The 21,005-nt window shown below is 51.5% G+C and overlaps 6 protein-coding genes across 6 annotated transcripts; 4 read left to right on the top strand and 2 right to left on the bottom strand.

Moving 5' to 3' along the window:
• The first annotated feature begins 1,526 nt into the window (after positions 1-1,526).
• Positions 1,527-4,112, top strand: BO82DRAFT_39098 (zinc-coordinating transcription factor SFP1). The gene is made up of 3 exons (XM_025638543.1): positions 1,527-2,358; positions 2,498-3,554; positions 3,616-4,112. Exons 1-3 carry the CDS (start codon positions 1,697-1,699, stop codon positions 3,928-3,930), a joined length of 2,034 nt encoding a protein of 677 aa, XP_025493908.1. The 5' UTR covers positions 1,527-1,696; the 3' UTR covers positions 3,931-4,112.
• Positions 4,113-5,374: 1,262 nt separating this feature from the next.
• Positions 5,375-8,076, bottom strand: BO82DRAFT_352763 (transcription initiation factor IIA large subunit). The gene is made up of 4 exons (XM_025634783.1): positions 7,675-8,076; positions 7,419-7,520; positions 5,940-7,000; positions 5,375-5,889 (listed from the first exon to the last, which is right to left on the bottom strand). Exons 1-4 carry the CDS (start codon positions 7,690-7,692, stop codon positions 5,850-5,852), a joined length of 1,221 nt encoding a protein of 406 aa, XP_025493907.1. The 5' UTR covers positions 7,693-8,076; the 3' UTR covers positions 5,375-5,849.
• Positions 8,077-9,315: 1,239 nt separating this feature from the next.
• On the top strand, positions 9,316-11,138 carry BO82DRAFT_279203 (fungal specific transcription factor domain-containing protein; the record flags this gene model as incomplete). The annotated part of the gene is made up of 2 exons (XM_025631259.1): positions 9,316-9,956; positions 10,010-11,138. Coding segments are annotated over 2 exons (1,770 nt in total), but the record flags the coding sequence as incomplete, so codon positions are not given.
• Positions 11,139-11,905: 767 nt separating this feature from the next.
• BO82DRAFT_382206 (uncharacterized protein) lies at positions 11,906-13,911 on the top strand (the record flags this gene model as incomplete). Its single annotated transcript, XM_025637913.1, has 4 exons — positions 11,906-12,923; positions 12,990-13,429; positions 13,534-13,686; positions 13,735-13,911. 4 exons carry the CDS (start codon positions 11,906-11,908, stop codon positions 13,909-13,911), a joined length of 1,788 nt encoding a protein of 595 aa, XP_025493905.1.
• A 1,589-nt stretch (positions 13,912-15,500) lies between these two features.
• Positions 15,501-17,864, bottom strand: BO82DRAFT_352761 (WD40 repeat domain-containing protein). The gene has a single exon (XM_025634782.1). The coding sequence runs from the start codon at positions 17,688-17,690 to the stop codon at positions 15,723-15,725; it is 1,968 nt and encodes a 655-aa protein (XP_025493904.1). The 5' UTR covers positions 17,691-17,864; the 3' UTR covers positions 15,501-15,722.
• A 272-nt stretch (positions 17,865-18,136) lies between these two features.
• On the top strand, positions 18,137-20,930 carry BO82DRAFT_352760 (Kelch motif domain protein). Its single transcript, XM_025634781.1, has 3 exons — positions 18,137-18,621; positions 18,690-18,776; positions 18,852-20,930. The coding sequence occupies exons 1-3, from the start codon at positions 18,303-18,305 to the stop codon at positions 20,687-20,689; spliced, it is 2,244 nt and encodes a 747-aa protein (XP_025493903.1). The 5' UTR covers positions 18,137-18,302; the 3' UTR covers positions 20,690-20,930.
• The last annotated feature ends 75 nt before the right edge of the window (positions 20,931-21,005 follow it).

Raw genomic sequence — 21,005 nt, 5'->3', positions numbered from 1 at the left:
AACAGCGAAGGAAGGAAGAAGACGTGTGAGAACGACCCATGGATGGTCTGTCCTTCTATCCGGATCTACCGTCTGTCGGAGGAATCATTAGCTAGGTGGGAATGCCTGACCACCTTCACCTTGAGGAGTACGTAATCATTGAGTAGTTGGGATGGAAGCGTGCGGTGGGTTTGTGCGTGTGTATATGTCTAGTTCAGTATATTGTTGTGTCTGTGTGTCGGCCAGCGTTGCAAGGACAACGCAGTTGGCGACCAACAATAACAGCAGCAGCAGCAGCCATCAATCAATCATCAATGCTCCTCGGCGGCTACGGAGCACAGGGCGATGGACTGCCTGTCTGTGTACTCCGTATAGGTGTAGTAATACCACCGGGATTCAGTGTGGGGATAGCCCTCAATACGATTGCGTTACAAGGGTGACGCCCCTCTGGATCTCCTGCAGCAGTCGCGGCAGCAGCAGCAGCTTTCCACCAGTCCAGCGCCGTCATCAGCATCATCGACTTTTCGAAGAAGCGCTAGCGCGGCCACTAAACTGCAAGCGGTGTCCATTTTATTGCCTGCTAATGGTCCCACTTATAGGTTAGGTAGTCTAGTAGCATTAGGCAGGTTCCTAAACTTCCCTAAACTCCTAAACTATGAAATGTACGAACGCTGTTGGTGGTTTGCTCAGATGGATCTTGAAGCTATTAAATCAACCCAGAAATCTTTTCCCCTTCAATATCCTCCGTAAATGTTATGCCCGGGGTTATTTCAATGATGGAACTTTGTCTGATGGGTCGATCACTATTTCGAAAATGGGCAACCAAGAGGCTACGTACTAATGAACGCGGCGGTGGCACCCAGCGGGCGGGTTCCCTGACTAATGCTCCTGCCCTGTCAGTCTTCCAGTTTCAAGTGAGAGAGTGTTTCATGGGCGGACCGGCGGGGAAAGAAATGGGTTCAGCAACTGCAAGTAGATTATGGGAAGGGCTGACTGATGACTGATGGCTGTTGGGCGGATCGGAGGCAAATGAAGTTAGTCATCTATGAGTGTATGAGTGTGTGAATCATCCCGAGAGGTCGAGTCACGGTTACGGTATGCGGTATTTCACATGTAATGTATGTATCTTACCACTGGAAACAACTTCCCACCCCTTTGGCCGCCAGTTGCCAAACTCCTTGGCCTGCAGTTGATTCACCTTACTGTCTCATCTTTCTTTTTACCTACTGTCTCTCGCTGTCTCTTTCTCTCTCTCTCTCTCTCTCTCTCTCTCTCTCTCTCTCTCTCTCTCTCTCTCTCTCTCTCTCTCTCTCTCTCTCTCTCTCTCTCTCTCTCTCTTCCTCCCCCCTCTCTTCCCTTCGGTTTCTGGTGTGCATATTGTGTTTCTTACTATCCACTTGGTGTCTATCTCCCTTTCTCCCTCCCCAGCTTCATTCTTTTTACTTCTACTATCGTGCTTGCTTTGCCCTGAACGGCGGACAATCTATACTCCACTCCACTGCCATAATTACTTACTGCCGAGTGATTGTTACGTCCCGCCACCTTTCCCGAATCCGTCACTGTTTCCGCAGCCAAAGCGGGACAACATCCGAGGGGGAAAGAGTGGAAACCGCTGCTCTTCTTGTCTTGGTCTCTTTCTGTGAACCCGCCCAAAACCGTCTCTCTAGTTCCTAGTCTAAACCATCATCCTCCTTCCATCATCTTCTGATTCTTCTTCATGCTCGGTTCGTCCGAAGCGACGCATAGTCCTCTTCCTTCTCTTCATTACTCTCCCTCCGTTGTTGGGGATCACGATCGCGCCTCTACTCGGGAATCCACCCCGGTCACCACTCCCCTCGGGTTTGGCCCATCGCTGCGCAGGCCGGATAAGGAAAAGGTCTCGGATCTGCCGTGGGCTGAAGACTCCCTCGACTTCGACTTCAGCGACGTTCATTCACCGTATTTTGACGCTCGAAAATTGCACCCTCCTTTCCACCAAGACCTCGACTTTCCTCTTTTCCCTTCCTCACCTCCTCCGACCACATCCACCACCACCACCATGACCGGTGCCGCTCCCATCGACATCGCCACCCGCCAGAGCTCTGTCTCCCCTCCGGGACAGCAGGCTTCGAACCTCACCTCGGCTTTGCAACGAGCGAACAATGCAGAGCGAACACCTAGCTTCTCTCATGCGAATGGCGTCGGACTCAGCGTCTTCAAGGCCCCTCCTCCTCGCAAGGACTCGATCGGAGCAGCTACCGCACAATGGGGCAACGGAACGAAACCGATCTCAATGTCTGGATCTAACCGTGATAACCCCCGGCGGGAGTCATTAGCAGGAAGCTTAGTCGGTGGAATGAGCTGGGGTGGAGTGTCTGTTGGAAGCTGGATTCGTGATGAGTGCGTGCCACTTTTTTTTGTAACCCCCCCCAAATCGGGCTGATATCATGTATCTTCTTGCTTGCGCCCGAACACCGGGTAAAATTCGGGCTCAACATGCAACTTCTGATGACCGTGATGCTGACGCTCGATGGCCTAGTATTATTATGACCGGCACGTCACCGTTCACTTTTCAGTCGCCCTCGTTCCATTCTTCTTCATACTTGCCGAAATTGGAAGCGAACTTTATGCGCGATTTCTCCTGCTGCGGGGTGACACTCCCGACACTCCACGATCTCTTACAGCATTATGAAGAAGCCCACGCCACCAAATCACCCCACCAAGGCCATCGCCCCAGTCAAGGTGATGGTAGAGCAGCTATGGCTGCGGCCGTTATGGCGCAACAGCAGAACCAACAGATTCCCAACCAAGTTCGCGGGTTACAACCGGATCGAACCATGGACATGCAGCGAAAGTTGAACCAAACGCCACAAATTCCGCAGCATTCCGATCTGGACACAATCGATGATATGGAGTTGGACGATACAATCGGCGACGGAAGTGATGCCGCCTCACAACTGTTCTCCCCTCAGGTGCGCGATGGAGGTCAAGGAGGATTCGGAAACGGCACCCAAAGAGTACCGCATCTGAACCTATCTATGCTTCCCGGTCACCAGGGCTTCAAGGGCTCACAGCCTGGAACGCCTGTCGCTTCCGGACGGCCCCTTTCGCTGCAGAACAACCCTACCGTTTCGTCTGTCAATACACCTACTCTGATGGCAAACCCGCTTCAGAACTCGCAGTTCCGAACAACCCCCGATTCTTCCGCCCCCGGCACGCCGGCTGAACTCGACGAGAGTATGGTTGGTGGTTTTGGCGATTTGAATATGCAGAACGCTATGATGCAAGGTCAACCGCAATTTGGTCGGTTCACTGGTAACAGTGACATGGTCGATCTGTGCATTGACGAGCCGGCTAAGCGGTTATTTAGCCCTACGGGTGGTCTCAACACTCCTAATGCTCACTTTAAGCTCAGCGGTGCTCAGTACGGTCCGAATAGCGAGATTGCTCGGCGGATACGTGAGCAGCAACTGCTGGCAGGTGTGCCTGATACCACCGCTCTTCTGCCTAATGAGGAGCCCAAGCCTTTCCGGTGTCCTGTTATTGGCTGTGAGAAGGCATACAAGAACCAGAACGGCCTGAAATACCACAAAGCAGTATGTCTTATCTTATCTGTCCTCATTCTTCTTAGGCTCAGGCTAACTTGACTTTCCTCAGCACGGCCACAACAATCAGCAGCTACATGATAACGCGGACGGCACCTTCTCAATCGTCAATCCCGAGACCTCGACCCCTTACCCCGGTACTCTTGGCATGGAGAAAGAGAAGCCCTATCGCTGTGAGGTTTGTGGCAAGCGCTACAAGAACCTTAATGGCTTGAAGTATCACAAATCACATTCCCCGCCATGCAACCCTGACTTCCAGCTTGCTGCAGGTCGTAATTTGGCGTTTGGCGGGGGTGTTATGCAGGGGCAAAACATCAACGTTGCTGGGGCTGGCCTACCTGGCATCGGTGAGGAGGGTTTGCTCTAAGACCATAGCTGCGCTGCCTTCAGTCCCGCTCAACAACCAAAAAGCAAAAAAGCAATACGAAGATAGCGACGTGTTCTCTTTTACAATCTCATTATTCCCCCATTAATTTCGACTCGACGAATTTTGTTTTTTGGCCGTCGTCGCGCGCGGAAAGTACGATTTAATGACCGGTATGGTGGCTTGGAGTTAATGGTATGAAACGTCTCACGTCTGTCAATAAGCCAGTCGCGGTTTGGGAGACGACCGTGCTTTGGTCTAGTCTTAGATCAGTTTCCAAAAATTTCCCTTCCTTTTGAAAGACATTCCTGGAAAGAATTATGTCTCCCCCCCCTCTTATCCCAATGACTCTTGTCGGCCGGTTTGTATGAAATGTTTTCCTTCTCGGTCTTCAATGTCTTGCTGTTTGGAGTTTGTGTTGCTTATTTCCAATGGGTGTGTTTTTTTGTGTGTGTTTGGGGTCCAAAAGAAAAACATGCAGAACTGTCGTTGCTTTTTGTTTATCTCCTCTTTTCTTTTTTGCTTTCTTCCTTTTTCATTCAGATCCACGCTACATTCCCCTTGTTGCTTATATCGTCATGCGGTCCATTCTTCTGGGTTATACTTTAAATGAGAAAGAACCGGCAAGACAAAATTCCAATCTTATATAAACATTTTCCGTCTTCTATCCTCAATCAAGTGGAAAGATGATACCAAAGACTGGACTTCTCGTTCTGGAGAAGAGAAGTAACAGCCGAGTAGGAGGGATGAAGTTAAAGTAGCTGTAGCAGGAGTTCGTTGACCGAGTCTGTATCAAGAGGTCTATTCTTTTTTCTTATACGTCCTTTATTTCTTTCTTATCCAAACTGTAAAGATTCATTTCATCGTTACATCATGGAGAAATCCCAGAAGGAAAGGCAAGGGCGAAACGAACCCAGGCGAATTCGTGGACGCTATCCCCTACCCTCCGGCCCTCCCCCGAACCACTCAGAACTATTCGATAGCCACATTCATGAAATGCTTGCTACAACTGCCTCCTTACTAAGGGCTGTGCAGTCTCCTGCTGCTTTCGCAAGACCAGCATATTGTTAGGGTTTCCGAGCCACTTGAGTCGCGAGTCAGCAGTCAGCGGTCAGCAGTCTTAGCCTTCACCAACTACCTAGTTGCCATTAATACCATCATTGCCACCCAAAAGACAAGATGGGGGGAGGGGCATGAGGAGAAGAATACTTGAGTTTGTCTGTCACCTTGTAAACTACATGTAGCTTACGAGGCTGAGGGCTGTACTGTACATCCGAGGGACCTATACACCTATACACAAAGAGTTGGATAGACGCTAGCCGTGGTCACTTTTTGGGGGGGGGGAATGCACGCATTCGTGGCCTGCCCTTGAATACTTAGATTTTTGGTGGGGTTACTACGTTGGGGCACCGATGCTCAGCAAATTACTGAAGTAGATACACATACGACGAGATGGGAACATCATATTCATTCGTGTTGAGGTAATCTAGTACATGATCTCGATGAGGAACAAGCATGAAAGCACTGCAAGCAAGGGGAAAACAGTGAAACGAAAAGAGCAGAAGAGAGACTGCCGTCCACATGAACAAGCGCCACGATACATCCAAAGTGGAACGAAGGAAAGAAAGAATTGGAAAACTTGACACCTGAGATTGAGGGGATCCATCCATCTTTCTCAGCAGTAGGATAGTATGTAGTAAGATAGTTACGTACGTCATGGGGAAGATCACTTTGGACTGACCAACTTCCCGAACGTGTGGAATGGGCTGATTCTTCATCATAAATTGGTGTCATAACTGGTTTTCTACATCAAAGATGGCTGGAGAAATAGGCAAAGCACCGGGGAATTAGGAAAAAAAGAAACAGGAGACGCATGAGCAGGACATGTTCTTGAGCTTGGCGATCTGATTCGTAAATTGGGCCTACCATTCGAATTCGCCCTGGCCTTTGTGGAAGACATATCTAGAACTAGTTAGCCGAGATCAACCCTCGAAATGAGACCGATTACTCACTCTTTGCCTCCAGTGGTCAGGATACCGTCCTTTAGCGTACACTTCCACTTGTTCTTCACCCTTTGTACCTTGTCGTAGGTGCAAAGCATGACTTGACCCATGGACTCGTCGCCGTCGTGCTCGTCAGCAATGAGATCATCCGGGTCATCGAGATCCGAATTGATGGCATCTTCGTCATCTTCGTCTCTTTCATCATCACCACCTGGACCATCGAACTGGGCTTTGGGAACAGCCGAAGGTTGCGCTCCTGTTCCATCTGCTGGGTTGAGCGAAAGGCCACGTGCCGAAGGAGTTTGTCGCTCTTCCAAAGGTAGCATAAGGCCTCCACCCTCAAACTGGAGCATGCGCTGTTTCAGGTGCTCTCGCAAGAGACGATCGCCCTCTCCGTTTTGGCGTTGCGCGGCTTCACGCCGTCGAGCGACCTCTGCCTTCCATTCCAGGAGTGCATCTCCAGCACCATCGGTTTGAGCGTTCCCCAAGGAAGGACGGGGGGCAGGAGGGTAGCCAGGCTCCTGTTTGATCTGAGGCGCCTGACCATTCGGCAAATGCTGCATGTTTGGTGGGCGTGGCTGGCCTGGCATGCCCATCGCTGCCTGCGACTGAGCTTGCAGCTGACTGACCGAAGTGGCGGCTGCATCTCCATAGCGCTGACGGAGCATGTCGGCGGCCCGTTGTTGAGCAGACTGGGGGGTTGAGCCACTGGGTGGCATCATCATGTTGCCGTTGTTGTTCACGGGCATCATCCCCGGCTGATTGTTGAGCCCAGGCTCCGTCTTAATGGGTGGAAGGTGGCCCATGGGGCGAGGCGGGGCACCTACTGGGGCCGGAGCGTGCATGGGGGGAGCCGTGGTGGGCATGGGCTGAGGAATGGATGGTTGCGGAGGAGGAACATGTTGCTGCGGTGGATGAGGAGACGGAGCAGGACGAGGAGCGTTGGAGGGGACGGTGGCAGTGGGAGGGAGTATTTGTTGCTGGTTTTGGCTAGGAGGGGCTTGTTGCGGTGGTGGGGGATCCCAAGGGAAATGAGCGACGCCCAACGAAGATAGTTTCTTCTGCCAGCTCTGCGATAGGGAAAGTCAGTGGATTGCGAAAATAAATATGATGCAGAGTTGATGACGGTAGTATTGAGTGAGATGCACTCCCAGCAAGGACAGCGCCGTGAGAATCAAAGAAGTATGGTGAGGGGAAATTCGGGGTAAAGAGGGTCAGAGGGCAGGAATGAGGAGGGAGTCGAGGAAGTAGAAGGTGGGCTTGGCAAACTAGGGCGACGGGCGGGTAAAAGCGGCGCGGTATAAAAAGAGACTCAAAAGCCAGCAGTTCCCCCCAGCCGCGCATCCACTGCCCTTTCCCGCACCTCCTCTCGGGCCCCGCTTGGGAACCTCATCACACACCCCCTTCCCCTTCTTCCACTGAGCATGCCATCCCCATTTTCTGTGCTTTTCATCGAAGGAGAATTCATAAACTGGATTTATCACTCACTTTGCGCAGATCTAGAAGCGTCTGTTGATCCACTCCACTTTCTTCAAAGTCCACCTGAGAGCCATCGCAAACCTCCTGGATGACACGATCGAACACCGTGCCCTGTTGGCAGGTATCAGCCAACGATCTTAAAAGGAAAGGAAGATATCATTGTGAAAGTGGTGAGGCTGTGAGACTATTCAAGGGCATGCAAGCATAGCCACCATACTCGACAAAGCTCACAAGCCAGGTAGGGGTAGATCGGACAAATACTCACCACCTGCTGGTTTGACATGGTCGCCGGGGCAGGACCTCGCAGAGGATCTTTGTCTGGTTTTAGGTAAAACGGAGAAGAGTAGGAAGAGAATGAAGAGTTGCTAAAGGACGGTGGAACACGAGAGAGTGGGACTCTAGAATATCCCGACAGTAAGGCGTGGGTGAGAGAGCCGGCTTATCTGAGGTGAAGCGTCGCAGTCGCAGGCGTCGTTGGTTGTTTGCCAAGGGCTCATGCGACAGTCGAAACTCCAACGCCCGCTACAGTAACACGTCCTCGCCGGGGTGGTTCTATCTTGTGAGAGTACCGTTTGCCTTGTCAGAACCAGTAGAGCGGTAGAAAAGCAAAGATGGAGGAGGAGCTTGAGTCAAGGGCCAGGCGGTGACAAGAATGGTCAATGTGCCAGAGGGATGTGGTTGAGGTGAAAGTCGCTCTCCCCGGGCGAAATCCGCCTCTCTTCCCGCCTGCTTAGTCACCCCCTCCGCTAAGTTAGTCCCGTCAAGGGTTCTCCGGGGGAGTCCCTACCATTTCTTAGCCTTTCTTAGCAATTATCGCCACTGCGTCTTATTAGATTCATATCTTAACTCTCAAGTAACTGTTTTTCACTAAAAGACACCAGGAATAATTGAGAACTTCTAGCATACCGTTTTTCATTGTATATCAAAGCCACTCATTCTGGTAATACCTTCCTACAGGGCTCTTCTCATTCTGCTCACTCTAATCGATGAATCATGCCGAGGAAATGCCTAGCTAGCATCCAGATAACTATTGGACCATAGAGAACTTAAGGTAAGGTAGGCCTGGCCAAAGAGCAGGCAGTTTCATTCTTCATACTCGCACAAACTGCTCCGCGGGGGGCTTTCCCGTATTCGGCAAGGTAGAGGAACCGCCCGCGGGTTGCGGAGCCGCCAGCCGTATTGGGACAGCTCTCTCGTCCCTCTCCACTCTCCATCTACTGAGTCTTGATCCTTATCGCAATGCTTCCAGTTCCAGTCCAGTCTCCGATTCCCTGGCAGGGACACGCTATACTTGATACGTATATCACGGCAACCGGACCAATCACAGGATGTCTACCAATAAACGAAAACATGATGCTGTGCCCCATACTATGGTGCAGCGATTGACTCCACAGCCCCGGCTATCATGCCAGAATTGCCGTCAAAAGAAATGGCGATGTGATCGCAAACACCCTTGTAACAACTGCAAGCTACGGAAAGTCTACTGCCAGTTTAACTCCGGGCTAGATCCGCAAGGTCTCCCCACTTACTCAGCAAGACATGGTACAGCTAGCGATTCACCTGCTGGCCCTGTGATGTCGCCGCTGTCTGTATCCCAAACAGAAGGCGATACCGCACCAAGCCTCCACTTCAACCATGAGGAATCCTTTGGTCTAGTGGATCGAATACGTAAGCTAGAAGAGGCAGTATTTGGCAAAGGTTCGACCACACATGACACGAGTGTAAGTGATCAGGGCGCATCCTTGTGTTCCGTACTTACTCTGACACATAAACAGAGACCAGCTCCAATCGACCTAGGTTCCAGAGCCTCTGGCTTTAGGACTAATAACGTATGTACAGGTCATCAGATCTTTCACACAGTTAGCTGAAACATTGTTGGATCCAGCATGGAAAAGGTGGAGGAGGCACCTCTTTCGCCAAGCTATCTTCTTCAGCATTACGAGAACAGATTGTCGAATTCGACGACTGTATGCAAGACCCGAGGCGAATCGTTGAATGTCTTCCCCCAGTGGAACAAGCACGGCTACTTTTCGACCAATTCGTACGAGCTATTCAACCGACTTTTGGTGTTCTCCATATACCATCTGTGCGGGTTCTGATGGAGGAGACCTACCGGGACATATCTGAGGGCACGGAACCGAACTTTAGTGTGGTCACTCTGCTCTTAAGCATATATGCCGGTAGCACTCTTGTTGTGACGTCTGAGCTCCTAGAAAGTCTCAAAGCGACAGAGAAAGAGGCTAGAACTGCCTTCGCCACTTTCACACGCCTTGCTATGACCATGCTAGATTATCCTTCGCGACCCATAGCCCCGTCAACTGTAGCTCTTCTCGCCATAACGACCCTATGTCACGTTCTGACACACGCAGACGGGTTCTCCGATAAGATGCAGGCTCTTCTTATGCGCGCAATCTTCATGGCACGGTCGATGCAGATTCATCGCCTGGACTCTCCGAAAAGTCAGGAAGAGAGGAAGCGCACAGGGTACGAAATTGTTGAAATCGAGGTCCAGAGACGAATATGGTGGCATATCGTGTCATCCGACTGGTGAATTCTATTATAGCGCATGCTTAAAACTGTTGGCACTAACGGTCGTGCAGGATAGTATCACTTTCTCAAGGGCCACAAGAGGGCTCATACTTACTACACCCAAAACACATGAGAGTTAACCTACCAAGTAATGTTGACGACGAGTCCCTGGCGACTAGTGGGCCAGACTGCGGGTTGCCCCTTACCACCCCAACATCCATGTCCGTCTTCATCTTGCGTGTTCAGTTTGCCGAGATCTGCCGGCAGATCGTTGACGCCTTCTCCTCTATGTTCTTAGGCGAAAACGAGATGCCTGAATACGATATAGTCCTTGATCTAGACCGCAAACTGCACAACGTCCTCGATTCCATGCCGAAGTTTCTCCGGCTGGACCCGGAACATGTCCAGCAGAGCCGTGAGATCATCATGGAGCGACCATACCTCGCCTGGCAGCGCATTGTGGGCCATTTAGGCATCTACACGCGCATCTGCCGCCTCCACCGCCCGTATCATCGTGAAGCCTCTGTAAACCCTCGGTTTGCGTATTCCCGCCAGGCGTGTCTCCACTTCGCTCAGCGGATCCTTGATCTTCGCCGCACAATGGACGAAGCCAGCTCTACTGTCGGCATGAAGCCCTCCAATTATTGGATGGTCATGCAACATGTATTCTTCGCCGCAATGGTTCTAGCCTCGGACGTGTCAATGAACCCGGGGAGTCCCGGTGCGGACCGTAGGAAGCAGGATGTTTTGGAAGCGTGCAAGATGCTAGAGCAATCGCAGCGCCTGTCAACGAGCCTGACTGAAGCGATCCAGAGGAATACTCAGACCTTAATGTCGATTCTCCAGAGCACGCAAAAGGAGCAACAACAGCCCCTGAGAGCCAATCCGGGTGCGATGTCTCATGTTTTGCCGACGTCCCAAGGAGGCGCATTCAATACATCTTCTAGTCAATTCTCACAAGGAGAGGCGACTAGGAGGGTAAGCGCTGCTGAAGCAGATGCACAACCTCTACACTTTAATGATAATACGATTATGGGGAATGAGTTCATGACGCAGGATGCCGCGGCTACTAATACAGCTGAGGAGGAAAGCTGGGGTCAGTTATGGTCTGATCTGTTTGCCGTGGCCCCGGAAATCGATGATATACAATGGGATCTTCTATTGAACGACTGGGACCTATGTATCGATACAGCGTTCTGAGGCGAGTAGGGCTATATCTTATATGACGCAGTACTCGTAGCCTTCGGAGTTGAGTATTGCGGGGGCAGGTGCGAGGATCTAGGAATTAGTTATACGTTTCCAACCTATTGGGGATCCGGTGTTGACTACCTAGTACCTCGAATCCATTTGACGAACCTCATGTCTTATGGCGCGCTAGGAATAGCTTCAAGATCACCATTTCAAGAATCTTCTTTCTACTGGTTTTTACATACTTACCGCTCTCATTTTTCTTCTTTAGCTATGCATTTTGCTTCAGTGCATACCTAGTACAGTACACCAAGCGGTAGAGGGCGGTGAGCTTCTCAGACCAATAACAATCTTGGAATGTCTTACAGCAAAAAGAAAAGGCAGGTTCAGCATGGGAGGTGGGAGATAATTTCTAATGTGCTTGAAAAAAGGGGGGGGGGAAATCCCAAGAAAACCAAAACCAAGATCACAGCCTGCATTAATCCTTTACTGGTGGGTTGTGTTATCATACCCAAGCCTTTCACTGGGGGAGTAGATGATTGATCCATTGCGATTCACCACTTTGAGGGTGTAGTGTATGATGATATAGGAATGATGATGATATAGGAATGATATAGCGAATGACTCACGCTGGCCCGTTATGCCCTTTGTCTCTGGTGACAATCACTTTTGAGTACTCCATCACCTTGTGCTTGATGGTCACTCAGAATCATTGTCAGACATATTTAATCTTTGAGTTGAGCTTCAGTTTGATCCCTTTTTCCGCCTCACACCTTTACATGACGTCAACATCTTCCACCTCGGAGATTTTCTCTCGCACAAGCGAGCATTGCCTCAGCTATAGTTCTTCCTACGGTGCAGAGTCCCTGTTTGATACCAACTCGGAAACCGATTCGCCAGGATTCTTCACGTCCCTGTACCGTGCTGGCGGCCCGTATCTATGCTCCTTACCGGCCACCTCCGCTTCGCTCACTACAGCCGCCGGGGCAGGGAGCCCTGCAGCTCGGTTGGCTCTTCTCGAAGACACCGAAAGGCTGGAGGAGGATGTCAGAAAGATTCTCCGAAGTGAGCGCATCGGTTACCAGACCGTTGCCCTCGTCGGACGTCAGTCCAAAATCAACCCCGAACCCTATGCCGTCCCTACCGTTGTCGTTGATGTTGAGCGAGAGTCGCACGACAGTCGGGATTGGAGACGCGTAGCTCGCCAAATCCACCAGCATGTGGCGAGCCTACATGCCGGGGTCTCCGTAGAGCTAGTTGATCCCAGCATGGAGAAGCTCCCCCGCTGCTCTCCCGTGCAGGCGACACATCGCCTATTCGCTGAATGGCCTGCCATGAGAGAACAAATCCTGCACGAATGCTCCATTTGGGACTGGACATCACTGGGCCTTTGGAGGTACGGGCGCTCACCGAATCCGGCGGACAACCCGATAACTATCCTTGTCGCCATCCGGTACGACTCGGTCAGAGAATACCACACTGAGAGAAACCGAATCGAAGCCATCTGTGCCCGGTACGAGGCGCGAGATGTGTCTATCTTGTTTCTCAAGGATGAGCTGAAACTGTGCTGCGGCGTTTCACAGGTGCCAATAGAGATTTGTGACGCCGCGGCTTTACCAGGTGTCAGTATAGGGATTCACAACAGTTCTGCCGGGTCTTCCACACTTGGAGGGGCCATACAGCTGCAACAGCATCCGGGTTCAGAGTGGAGAACATTGTATCTCACATGCTTCCACTCTGTTCACCCACCACTTCAGCATAGGGGAACACTTAAACATATGGATGGGGCCAAGCAGGGTTAGTCATATCTCTTCTTCTGTGTCAAAGACATACTGACAATAATACATTATCAAAAAAAACAAGGCTTCGTTCGCTGGGAGCAGAGCCCAGCCAACCTCAACGACCAGGACCTGCCTACAATCTTAAGAGTAGACCATCCCAGCAACGGTGACCTTGTGGAAGCGGTTAATGCCGAAAAGTCTGTCTTGAATGAGATCAAGGGTGATAGGTTCCGGAACTTAGAATCGCGCATCAGGGCTATGAGAGCAGGGGAAGATGCGTTCGTAACGCCGAGAGAGAAACAGCGCTACGAGAACAACCTCAAAAGCATCGAGATATTCCAGCACCGACTCACCAAGTTCGAAACATTTCTTTCCAGCAAACGCAACTATCTTGGAGAAGTGGTTGCAGGGAGCGGCCTGCATCGCACCAAGGAACGCACCATCGACGGGGGCAGAAAAGGCTTGGGAACGATGGACTGGGCGTTGATATCCGCTTTGAGAACCAGGCATGGCCTCAACAAGGTATCGATCCTACACAACCTATATTGACTCCACCGGTTTATCGAGAATCCTGCTGACCTGTGCTCGCCATTTTCCGGCCATTTCCGTACACCGAGCGAGCCAAGCTCCGAAATGCCAGTCACTTCCAAGGCAGAAACCTCCTCGAGTCGGACATGAAACTCTACAAGTCAGGTCGCTCAACCCAGTGGACTCAGGGTCTTTATAACGGCGCTAGATCTGTGAAAATTGCCCGTACCAAAGACCGCAATAATAGCTGGGTAAGTATGGAGACTTACGAGCACGCACTTGCTGGGACTGGCCACAAGCCCTTTGCTGAGCTGGGCGATTCCGGCTCATGGATCTTCCGAGAAGACGGTGAGGTCGTCGGAATGCTGCTTGGCGCGTTCGAACGTCAGAATGTTGTGTTTTTTATACATATTGATGACATTTTGAGTGACATCAAAGATGTCACTGGATCCGTGGACGTGAGGATCACCGACTAGGTCTCATAGGTCATGCGAGATCAAGGAAGTCGGTTACCTCGCCGTCAATCTCTCATTCCCGCTGCGGAGACCGCCATCAATCTCGCATGCTTCAATCAATCATCAGAGTCAAAGCATCGATGCTCTACATCAGCAGCTTGATTTCAAAAGCATTGATGCCTGCTTCTCTGGCTTCGTTTGTGCCTTTCGTCAAGACTTGGTTTCAAGAAGGTACTCTACCTAAGAGTCCTAAGCCCGCCGCATCTTTGCCACACCTACACCCTATACCAAAAATGAATTATATCAAGATAAGAATATATTACGGATTATTATTCCCCCAGTTATATACCCTCTGCGAGCAAGTAACAGTTTCTAGGCGGACTCAGGACCCCAGGGCATTGATTGATCTTAGAGGAAATATGATTATGAGACTAGACCCTCCTCGCTATCGACCGGGGGTAAGACAACATCTATAGAAACTCAGATACTGTACTGACCGTACATCCTGATGACGTATTCAATACTGGAAATGATTGATGTTGAACACCTTCCGCCTTGGAGTAGTACTACCTGTGTTCGAGGAAAAAAGTATCCGTCCAGAGCAAGTAATAGCATATATATTCTCCCCTTGGGCCTTCTCGTACTCTCTATACCACTACTCCCATCTCCGTAGACTCGGGGCTCAGGACTCAGACTACCGGCAGGACGTTCCTTTCCGAGTTTTGCAGCTCGATTGGTACAGTCTCTGTGTGTCGCAGTATATCATCATCACAGTCCAAAAAGGAAAAGAACAGGGCTGAGGATCAGGAAAGAAAGGTGGCGGAAGGGAGAAGTTGGATGGATGCCTTTTTATATCCCGCCGGGGAAAGCGTCACATGCTAGGTAAGTTACGTACGCTGACTCACGGGGGTAACTACGTAGTCACGTAGATAGTGATAGATACGGACCAGGCTTGGAGTACTAGGTACCTGAGGTACTCAGGAAGCTTACCTAGTAAGCGCACCTACATTGGAACAGTTTCCCATTTAGGGAAGTTATCTACGCGGCTCCTGCTATATGACACCGGCAGCAGTAATTTCAGCATCAGATAGTACCTCCATCTTTTCAAGCACTCTGTGAAGTGACCTGTTCACTAAAAGCAACCTCCCTCCTGTCCTCCTGTCCTCCTGCACTCCAGGGAACCTTAAGCTCAAGTCACGCGGGTAGCAGCCAAACGATCCAGTGGATCAAGGGAAAAGTCTCAGCTAGGTAATCAGCACTCCACGCATACCTAAAGGTAGTAGACCTACTTCAGCCTTCTTCACAAATCAACTAGTCTGGAGGTGAAGGCTAAATCACAGGAACATTATACCTCAGGAAACTGTACCTCTTACTACTGCAGATCGATAACGCGCGCAGCAGACAAAAAGATGCACGATCCAGCCAGATTATTGAAGCAGCGACTAGACGGGTTGACTAGAATAGCACTTCTCCCTAAGTTTCACTCTGATGATGGAAACCTTGATTGAACAGGATCTAAACCACAAAGCAGTAGGATCATGATTAAAAAGGGTTGTTATTGATCACCAATATCTATACAAGAACCTGAAGCACCGAAGACAAGACAAGACAAACATCCTAAATCACAGCGCCTTGTCCTTCCAGTCACCACTCAAACTCCATCACACCATTGAAGATCCGCTGTACACACAAAAAGACAAAACTCCATCAAGAAAAGCAAGTGGTATCGAGACAAACGCCGGTCTACGATATAGAACGCATAATGTTGAACATATAGGAAGTCCGAAAAAAAAGCGAGAAAGCAAGTGTCATCACAACTGAGCAAACCGGATCTACCGGATGGTCATGGACTTGGTCATCTGCGCCTTGCTGCCAACACCACCCTCGCGGGAAGCCGCGGCGCTCGTTCCGGGCTTGCGCTCGAAGATCTTCCAGAATTTCAAGCTCTCATCGGCGGCCGCGGTGGCCAGAAGTTGACCGTCGGGACTCAAGCAACTGTGCAGCACGCGAGTCTCGTGGGCAGGGATTTCTACATTCCGGACCAGAGTCGGGTAGCTCCAGATGCTGAGGGAGTTGTCGGGGAAGCCGCTCGAGCTGACAATCTCGCGGTAGTGGTTGCTCCACCGCAAGCTGGTGACCTGGGAACCAGTATCGATACTGTTGGTGCGCGCACCAGTGGTGGTGTTCCAGAAGTGGATATGGCGGTCGTACGAACCACCACCAGTGGCGAGTAAGTTCAACTGCCAGGGGCACCAGCTGAGAGCCTTAACGGCGGCGCGGTGGTTGGTCTTGGTGAACTTGGGGGCACTGAGGGAACGAGCATCCCAGATGTTGACCAAGTTGTCGTTACCTCCCGTCGCAAGCTGGGCACCGTCGGGTCTCCACTCCAAGCCACAGACTTCGGAGGTGTGCGAGACCAGCTCGGCAACCTTGTGCTGGGCGATGCGAACATCGTGATTGAAGACAAGACCACTGCGGGCGCCGGTGGAAAGAGTGTGCTTGGACCATCCCATAACGCCGACGCGAGAGTCGTGGCCGAACATGCTGCGAAGCTTGGTTCCTTCTTCGACATCCCAGATCTGAACCTCGCCGGTACCCAGGCCCACGCCAACGTAAGCTCCATCTCCGCTCCACTTGACACTGCTCACGTAAGTGTCAGACGGTGCCTCCAGCAAGCAACTGACCGTTCCGGATTCGGCGGACCAAACGTAAACATTACGCTCAAGGCCAATGGCAACCTGATTGCCAGAGCTCCAGTCCAAAAGGTTAAGGTAGTAATCATCCAGCAGGCCAGGAGCATCAAGGACACGCTCAGGGGCCGTTTGAACTCTTCTGCGGAACTGGGCGGATTGGGACTTCGCAGATTTAAGAGGACGGTTGTACTGAGCACGCAGATCAATAGGCTTAGAGGATTCAGGAGGCGGGGGCTTGAAAGCCAGAATTCGGGTGTTCAGGTTCACTCCGCAAGCATCTGCAAGTGAGGATTCGTACGCAACAGCATCAGGTGCGGGCTTGGTGTAGGATGTGGTAGACTCGCTGTCATCGATTCCAAGGCTCTCGAGAGCTGCGGTAAGATCTTCCTCGCTTCCGCGGCCACCGATATCGAAGGCGCTTGCTGCGTTCGCCAGAACGGATGATCCCTCGCTGCTTGTGCTCTTGGGGCGCTGGCTCTCCTCGGGCTTGGCTGTTCCAGCAGTCACAAGTCCTTCGCTGGCCGTGCGGTTAGGAATGAATCTGTCGCCAGCATTATGCGCAATACGAACAGTGGTCTTTCCCGACCTCGTCGTCCGGGTCGTCCGGATCTCTTCTTTGCGGGCAACCTTCTCCCGAGGAACTTCCTTGCGGGTAACTTCCTTGCGGGTAACTTCTTTGCGTAGTCGCTCCTTGGACGGAGTCTGTGATGAAGAGGGTCCAGTACCCGTCAAAGCCCACTCAGAAACGCCTAGCTCAAGGTGTTTAGGGGACTTGCGAGGACGTGTACGGGCGATGTTGGACTTGGGAGACTCCCGGTAGCTGCGAGAGGTGGAGAGGTTGGATTTGGGAGATTCGCGGTACTTGCGTGTCGGCTTGGAGACTGACTTGGCAAAGTATGAGGAGAGATTGCCGCCGTAGACAGACTTGCCAAACTCTTTGCCAGCCTCACCAGTTCCGCATTGGGGAGTGAAAGGGGAGGAGTGGTTCGAAGCCACACTGTCCCGTCTGCGCGGAGACGGCGTCAGAGGCATGCGGCCACCGGCAGTCTTTGTGGAGAAGATCCCATGGTGAGTCTTCACGGGAGTAGAAACTGTAGGAGTAGCCATGTTGATATATAGTTATTGTGCGAACAATGCAACGGAGACCAGGTCTTCAAGCTCCGGTAGTGACGCCAATTGCAGTCGACTACTGGCTTGGACTGACAGGCTGAGGAGGTCGAAAAGTGAAGCTAATGCAGTATAGAATGCAGCAGAATATATAGCAAATAGCAGATAGACAAGAGAAACAGGAAGATGGAGGGAGAAGAGGAGGGAGGGAGATTTGAGAATTGAAGAGGATCCAGGGGAGAGGAATAAATAAAGCGTATAGTTCTGCTTTCCCATGGCAACCACCGGTTACTGGAGGTACGACTGCGCTAGTCCCAATGCGGGGTGGCGAGCACCTGACATGCGGCTGATCCCAATCAGGCATCGACCGGGTCTTGGCGGTCAGCGTCAACTTTTTCCGTCTCCAGACTTTCTTCGGAACTTTCCGTCTTCATCTTTGGGAAAGTGTTTCAACGGTGCTTGTCTCTCCGACTGATCGACCATGAGATTCTGATTCAAACCGAGTTGAGTTGGTATTCACCTAGCAGTAAAGATTCCATCGCTGCTGATCGGTAGTGCTGTCTCTCCACCGTCCTTATCAGACCGAGGTCTCCTATCCTTATCGGTGCCCCGATGGCGCGGCAACCGTCCTCCACTATCGCTCGGAATAGTAACGCTTCTTCGTCCTCCGGCGACCCACTGCCTTGGTCCCAAATTGCCAGCCAAATGGCTTCTCTTCCACCGACAAGTACTTCTCAAAGATCACAGAATACTTTCCTTATGCCACCGAGTCCGAGTGGCAGTGGTGATCGTCGCGGGAGTGAGGACTACCGCCCGAGCATCCGCAAGGCACAGGGCCATGTGCCGGCGTGCCTGGTCAATGCGTCGGTGACGTACTGCAATAATGACCAGATCTACGCTTTCGGTGGCTTCGACCAGTACACCGATGAAGGTTGTCATTTCCATTTCCCGTCAGATAATTTGTGTCTCTATGCTAATCACCACGTCTGGCTGGGATAGTCTATAACCATGTTCTCCGCTTGAATCTGAGCACACTTCGCTGGGAATTGGTGGATAACTATGGGGATATTCCCGGTGTTCGCATGGGTTAGCTCCCCCGCACTCCGTTAGATGTTTCACCAAACGGCTGTACATACTTATGTTTTTTTCCATTACCTACAGGTCATACGGCTAGTCTGTACCAAGGCGACAAGCTGATTGTTTTCGGTGGAGAAAACGAGCACCGCGAGTACCTTTCCGATGTTGTCATTCTCGATATCCCCACCTCGAACTGGACCCAGCCGGAAATCCGTGGACCAATCCCGCGAGGAAGGGCTCGCCATGCAGCGGTGATTTACGACGAGAAGCTATTCATCATTGGGGGCGTGACAGGCGAGAACAACGTCATTCTCGATGAGCTCTGCTACTTGGATCTCAAAACTTGGACCTGGTCTCGCACTTGGGCATTCACCGCCCGCTTTGACCATATTGCCTGGGTCTGGGGCGGTCGTCTCTGGATCTTTGGAGGTCTGGACCCCAACATGGAACGGACAACGGATATCTGGTGGCTGGATCTCAAAGACATGCAATCTCTTGGAATGGCGACTTCGCAAGGTACCGTGGAATCCCCAACGACCGCCAACAGGATGACTTATAGTCCAGACACTATGTTTAGTAGCCCCCCGCAACAGCTTGCCGGCCGGTCCAGCAACTATGCGGCGAACTCCGGCAGCGTGCAGATCCGAACCCAGTCTAGGACCTCAACTCGACGAAAGCCGAATGCTCCAGGAGCCGTTTCGTGTCTGCGTTTCCAATCTGGCCCTCATGTTCCCGCCCTTTTCTCTGGAACCCATTTTCAGTCGTACGCATCAGGAGTTCTCCTTGACCTGATCACGCCCTCCGAGACCGTCCGCACGTATGAATGCAACCTATCCTCGTTGGAACTTGACTCGCTGCGCTGGCAGCGACTCGCCGATGGCCAAGAGATCTTCAAGCCTGGGTATAGATGGCACTACTGCACCGTCAATGCCAGTGGTACCAAAGCTTGGCTGCTTGGCTGTAGTCTCGACGCCGGATCTAACCCAGGGGCTAGCGATGAGAATCACATGAGTGAAGTGCTTTGCATTGACCTAGAAAGATACGGTTTGCTGGGCAACGAAATGTCTGCCTTCTCGCCTAACCCAAACAGAATGCACATGGATGACCAGACCGGATCCATGCCCCTATCTGGCATAGGTCATGATCTCGCCGCCGTGTTCGATCAACCACCCGAGTCCGGTAGTGGAGCTGACTTTGTCATTACTGCTAACCCCACCGATCACCTCGAAATGGATGATGCTTCGGAAGACAACTCTGATCCACAGACTGAGCCTGCGTTTCTCTCGCCCAACGCGGCCACCTCTCCACCCATTCACGTGCACCGGATCATTTTGCAGCTGCGGTGGCCGCACTTCAAGAGACTCTACTCCGCCCAAATGGCCGAGTACCACTCAAAGCGGATGCACATCCCTGAGCCCTACTCGGTTGTTCGTGCCTTCATCTACTACCTGTATACTGATAGCATTGCGGGGCACCCGGAGTATTGTTCCGACATCATTGACGTCGCCGGAATGCTGGTGATGGCTAACCTGTACGACATGCCCAAGCTGCGTCTGCTATGTGTCAACCGCTTGAGCCGAGAGCTCGATGTGGAAAACGCCGCGATCATTTGGGAGCGGGCGGGTCGAACGAACGAGTCATGGCTGATGCGGCGTGCGGCTCAGTTCTGTCTCAGCCACTGGGGTCGTGTTGTCCGTACTGACGGGTTCAAGTCTCTCAGTCGTCAGAGCATCATCGATCTCTGCGAAGTGGTTGATATGGAAGGGCGCATTATTGCGGGGCCGGAATTGGAGCTGGTTGGGTCGCTGGGCGAGGGGCTACACAAAGACCTGAAACCATCCCAGCTGCTGGGTGGCGGGGTTGCTGCTGAGAATGCGGATGAGTTTGAAGGTGAAGACATGGACACAATGGAGATTATCTGATACTCAGTGTGGTCGCCGTTCAACAAGGCGTTAGGATAGGATCTGGGGGTTGTTTTTCCTTTATCTCGATTTACTTCTTGTGACCTATTATTCTGTTACTTTTTTTTTCAGCTTCTTGGCACGGCGCATGTGATCAGATTGGGATGGGAGGAGCATTTACTAGGAGTTTTCCAGACTGATGGTCATTTTGTGATTTAGTATTCAAAAGAGTTATGCAGGCTTATTCTGAATGGGTTGATACCATCAGGTACCATAAGGTACATCCTGTGTACAATACAAATGGGGCGCTTAGCCCGATAGAGTTCGGGGATCGGTC

This window comes from Aspergillus uvarum (genome assembly GCF_003184745.1).
Source record: "Aspergillus uvarum CBS 121591 unplaced genomic scaffold BO82scaffold_15, whole genome shotgun sequence".
NCBI classification, from domain to species: Eukaryota; Fungi; Ascomycota; class Eurotiomycetes; order Eurotiales; family Aspergillaceae; genus Aspergillus; species Aspergillus uvarum.
The sequence above is the reverse complement of the archived record's forward strand: the minus strand, read 5'-3'. Positions and strand labels throughout refer to the sequence as shown.

What these genes read in the sequence shown, in the direction of transcription:
- BO82DRAFT_39098 (XM_025638543.1), top strand. Translation starts at nt 1,697, where the DNA reads ATGCTCGGTTCGTCCGAAGCGACGCATAGTCCTCTTCCTTCTCTTCAT. An exon ending in GGAAGCTGGATTCGTGATGA is followed by an intron (nt 2,359 to 2,497) that starts GTGCGTGCCACT and finishes TCGATGGCCTAG; the next exon opens with TATTATTATGACCGGCACGT. An exon ending in GCCTGAAATACCACAAAGCA is followed by an intron (nt 3,555 to 3,615) that starts GTATGTCTTATC and finishes GACTTTCCTCAG; the next exon opens with CACGGCCACAACAATCAGCA.
- BO82DRAFT_352763 (XM_025634783.1), bottom strand. An exon ending in CGCTTCTAGATCTGCGCAAA is followed by an intron (nt 7,001 to 7,418) that starts GTGAGTGATAAA and finishes TCCCTATCGCAG; the next exon opens with AGCTGGCAGAAGAAACTATC. An exon ending in CTGACCACTGGAGGCAAAGA is followed by an intron (nt 5,890 to 5,939) that starts GTGAGTAATCGG and finishes AACTAGTTCTAG; the next exon opens with ATATGTCTTCCACAAAGGCC.
- BO82DRAFT_352761 (XM_025634782.1), bottom strand. Translation starts at nt 17,690, where the DNA reads ATGGCTACTCCTACAGTTTCTACTCCCGTGAAGACTCACCATGGGATC.
- BO82DRAFT_352760 (XM_025634781.1), top strand. Translation starts at nt 18,303, where the DNA reads ATGGCGCGGCAACCGTCCTCCACTATCGCTCGGAATAGTAACGCTTCT. An exon ending in CGACCAGTACACCGATGAAG is followed by an intron (nt 18,622 to 18,689) that starts GTTGTCATTTCC and finishes TGGCTGGGATAG; the next exon opens with TCTATAACCATGTTCTCCGC. An exon ending in TATTCCCGGTGTTCGCATGG is followed by an intron (nt 18,777 to 18,851) that starts GTTAGCTCCCCC and finishes CATTACCTACAG; the next exon opens with GTCATACGGCTAGTCTGTAC.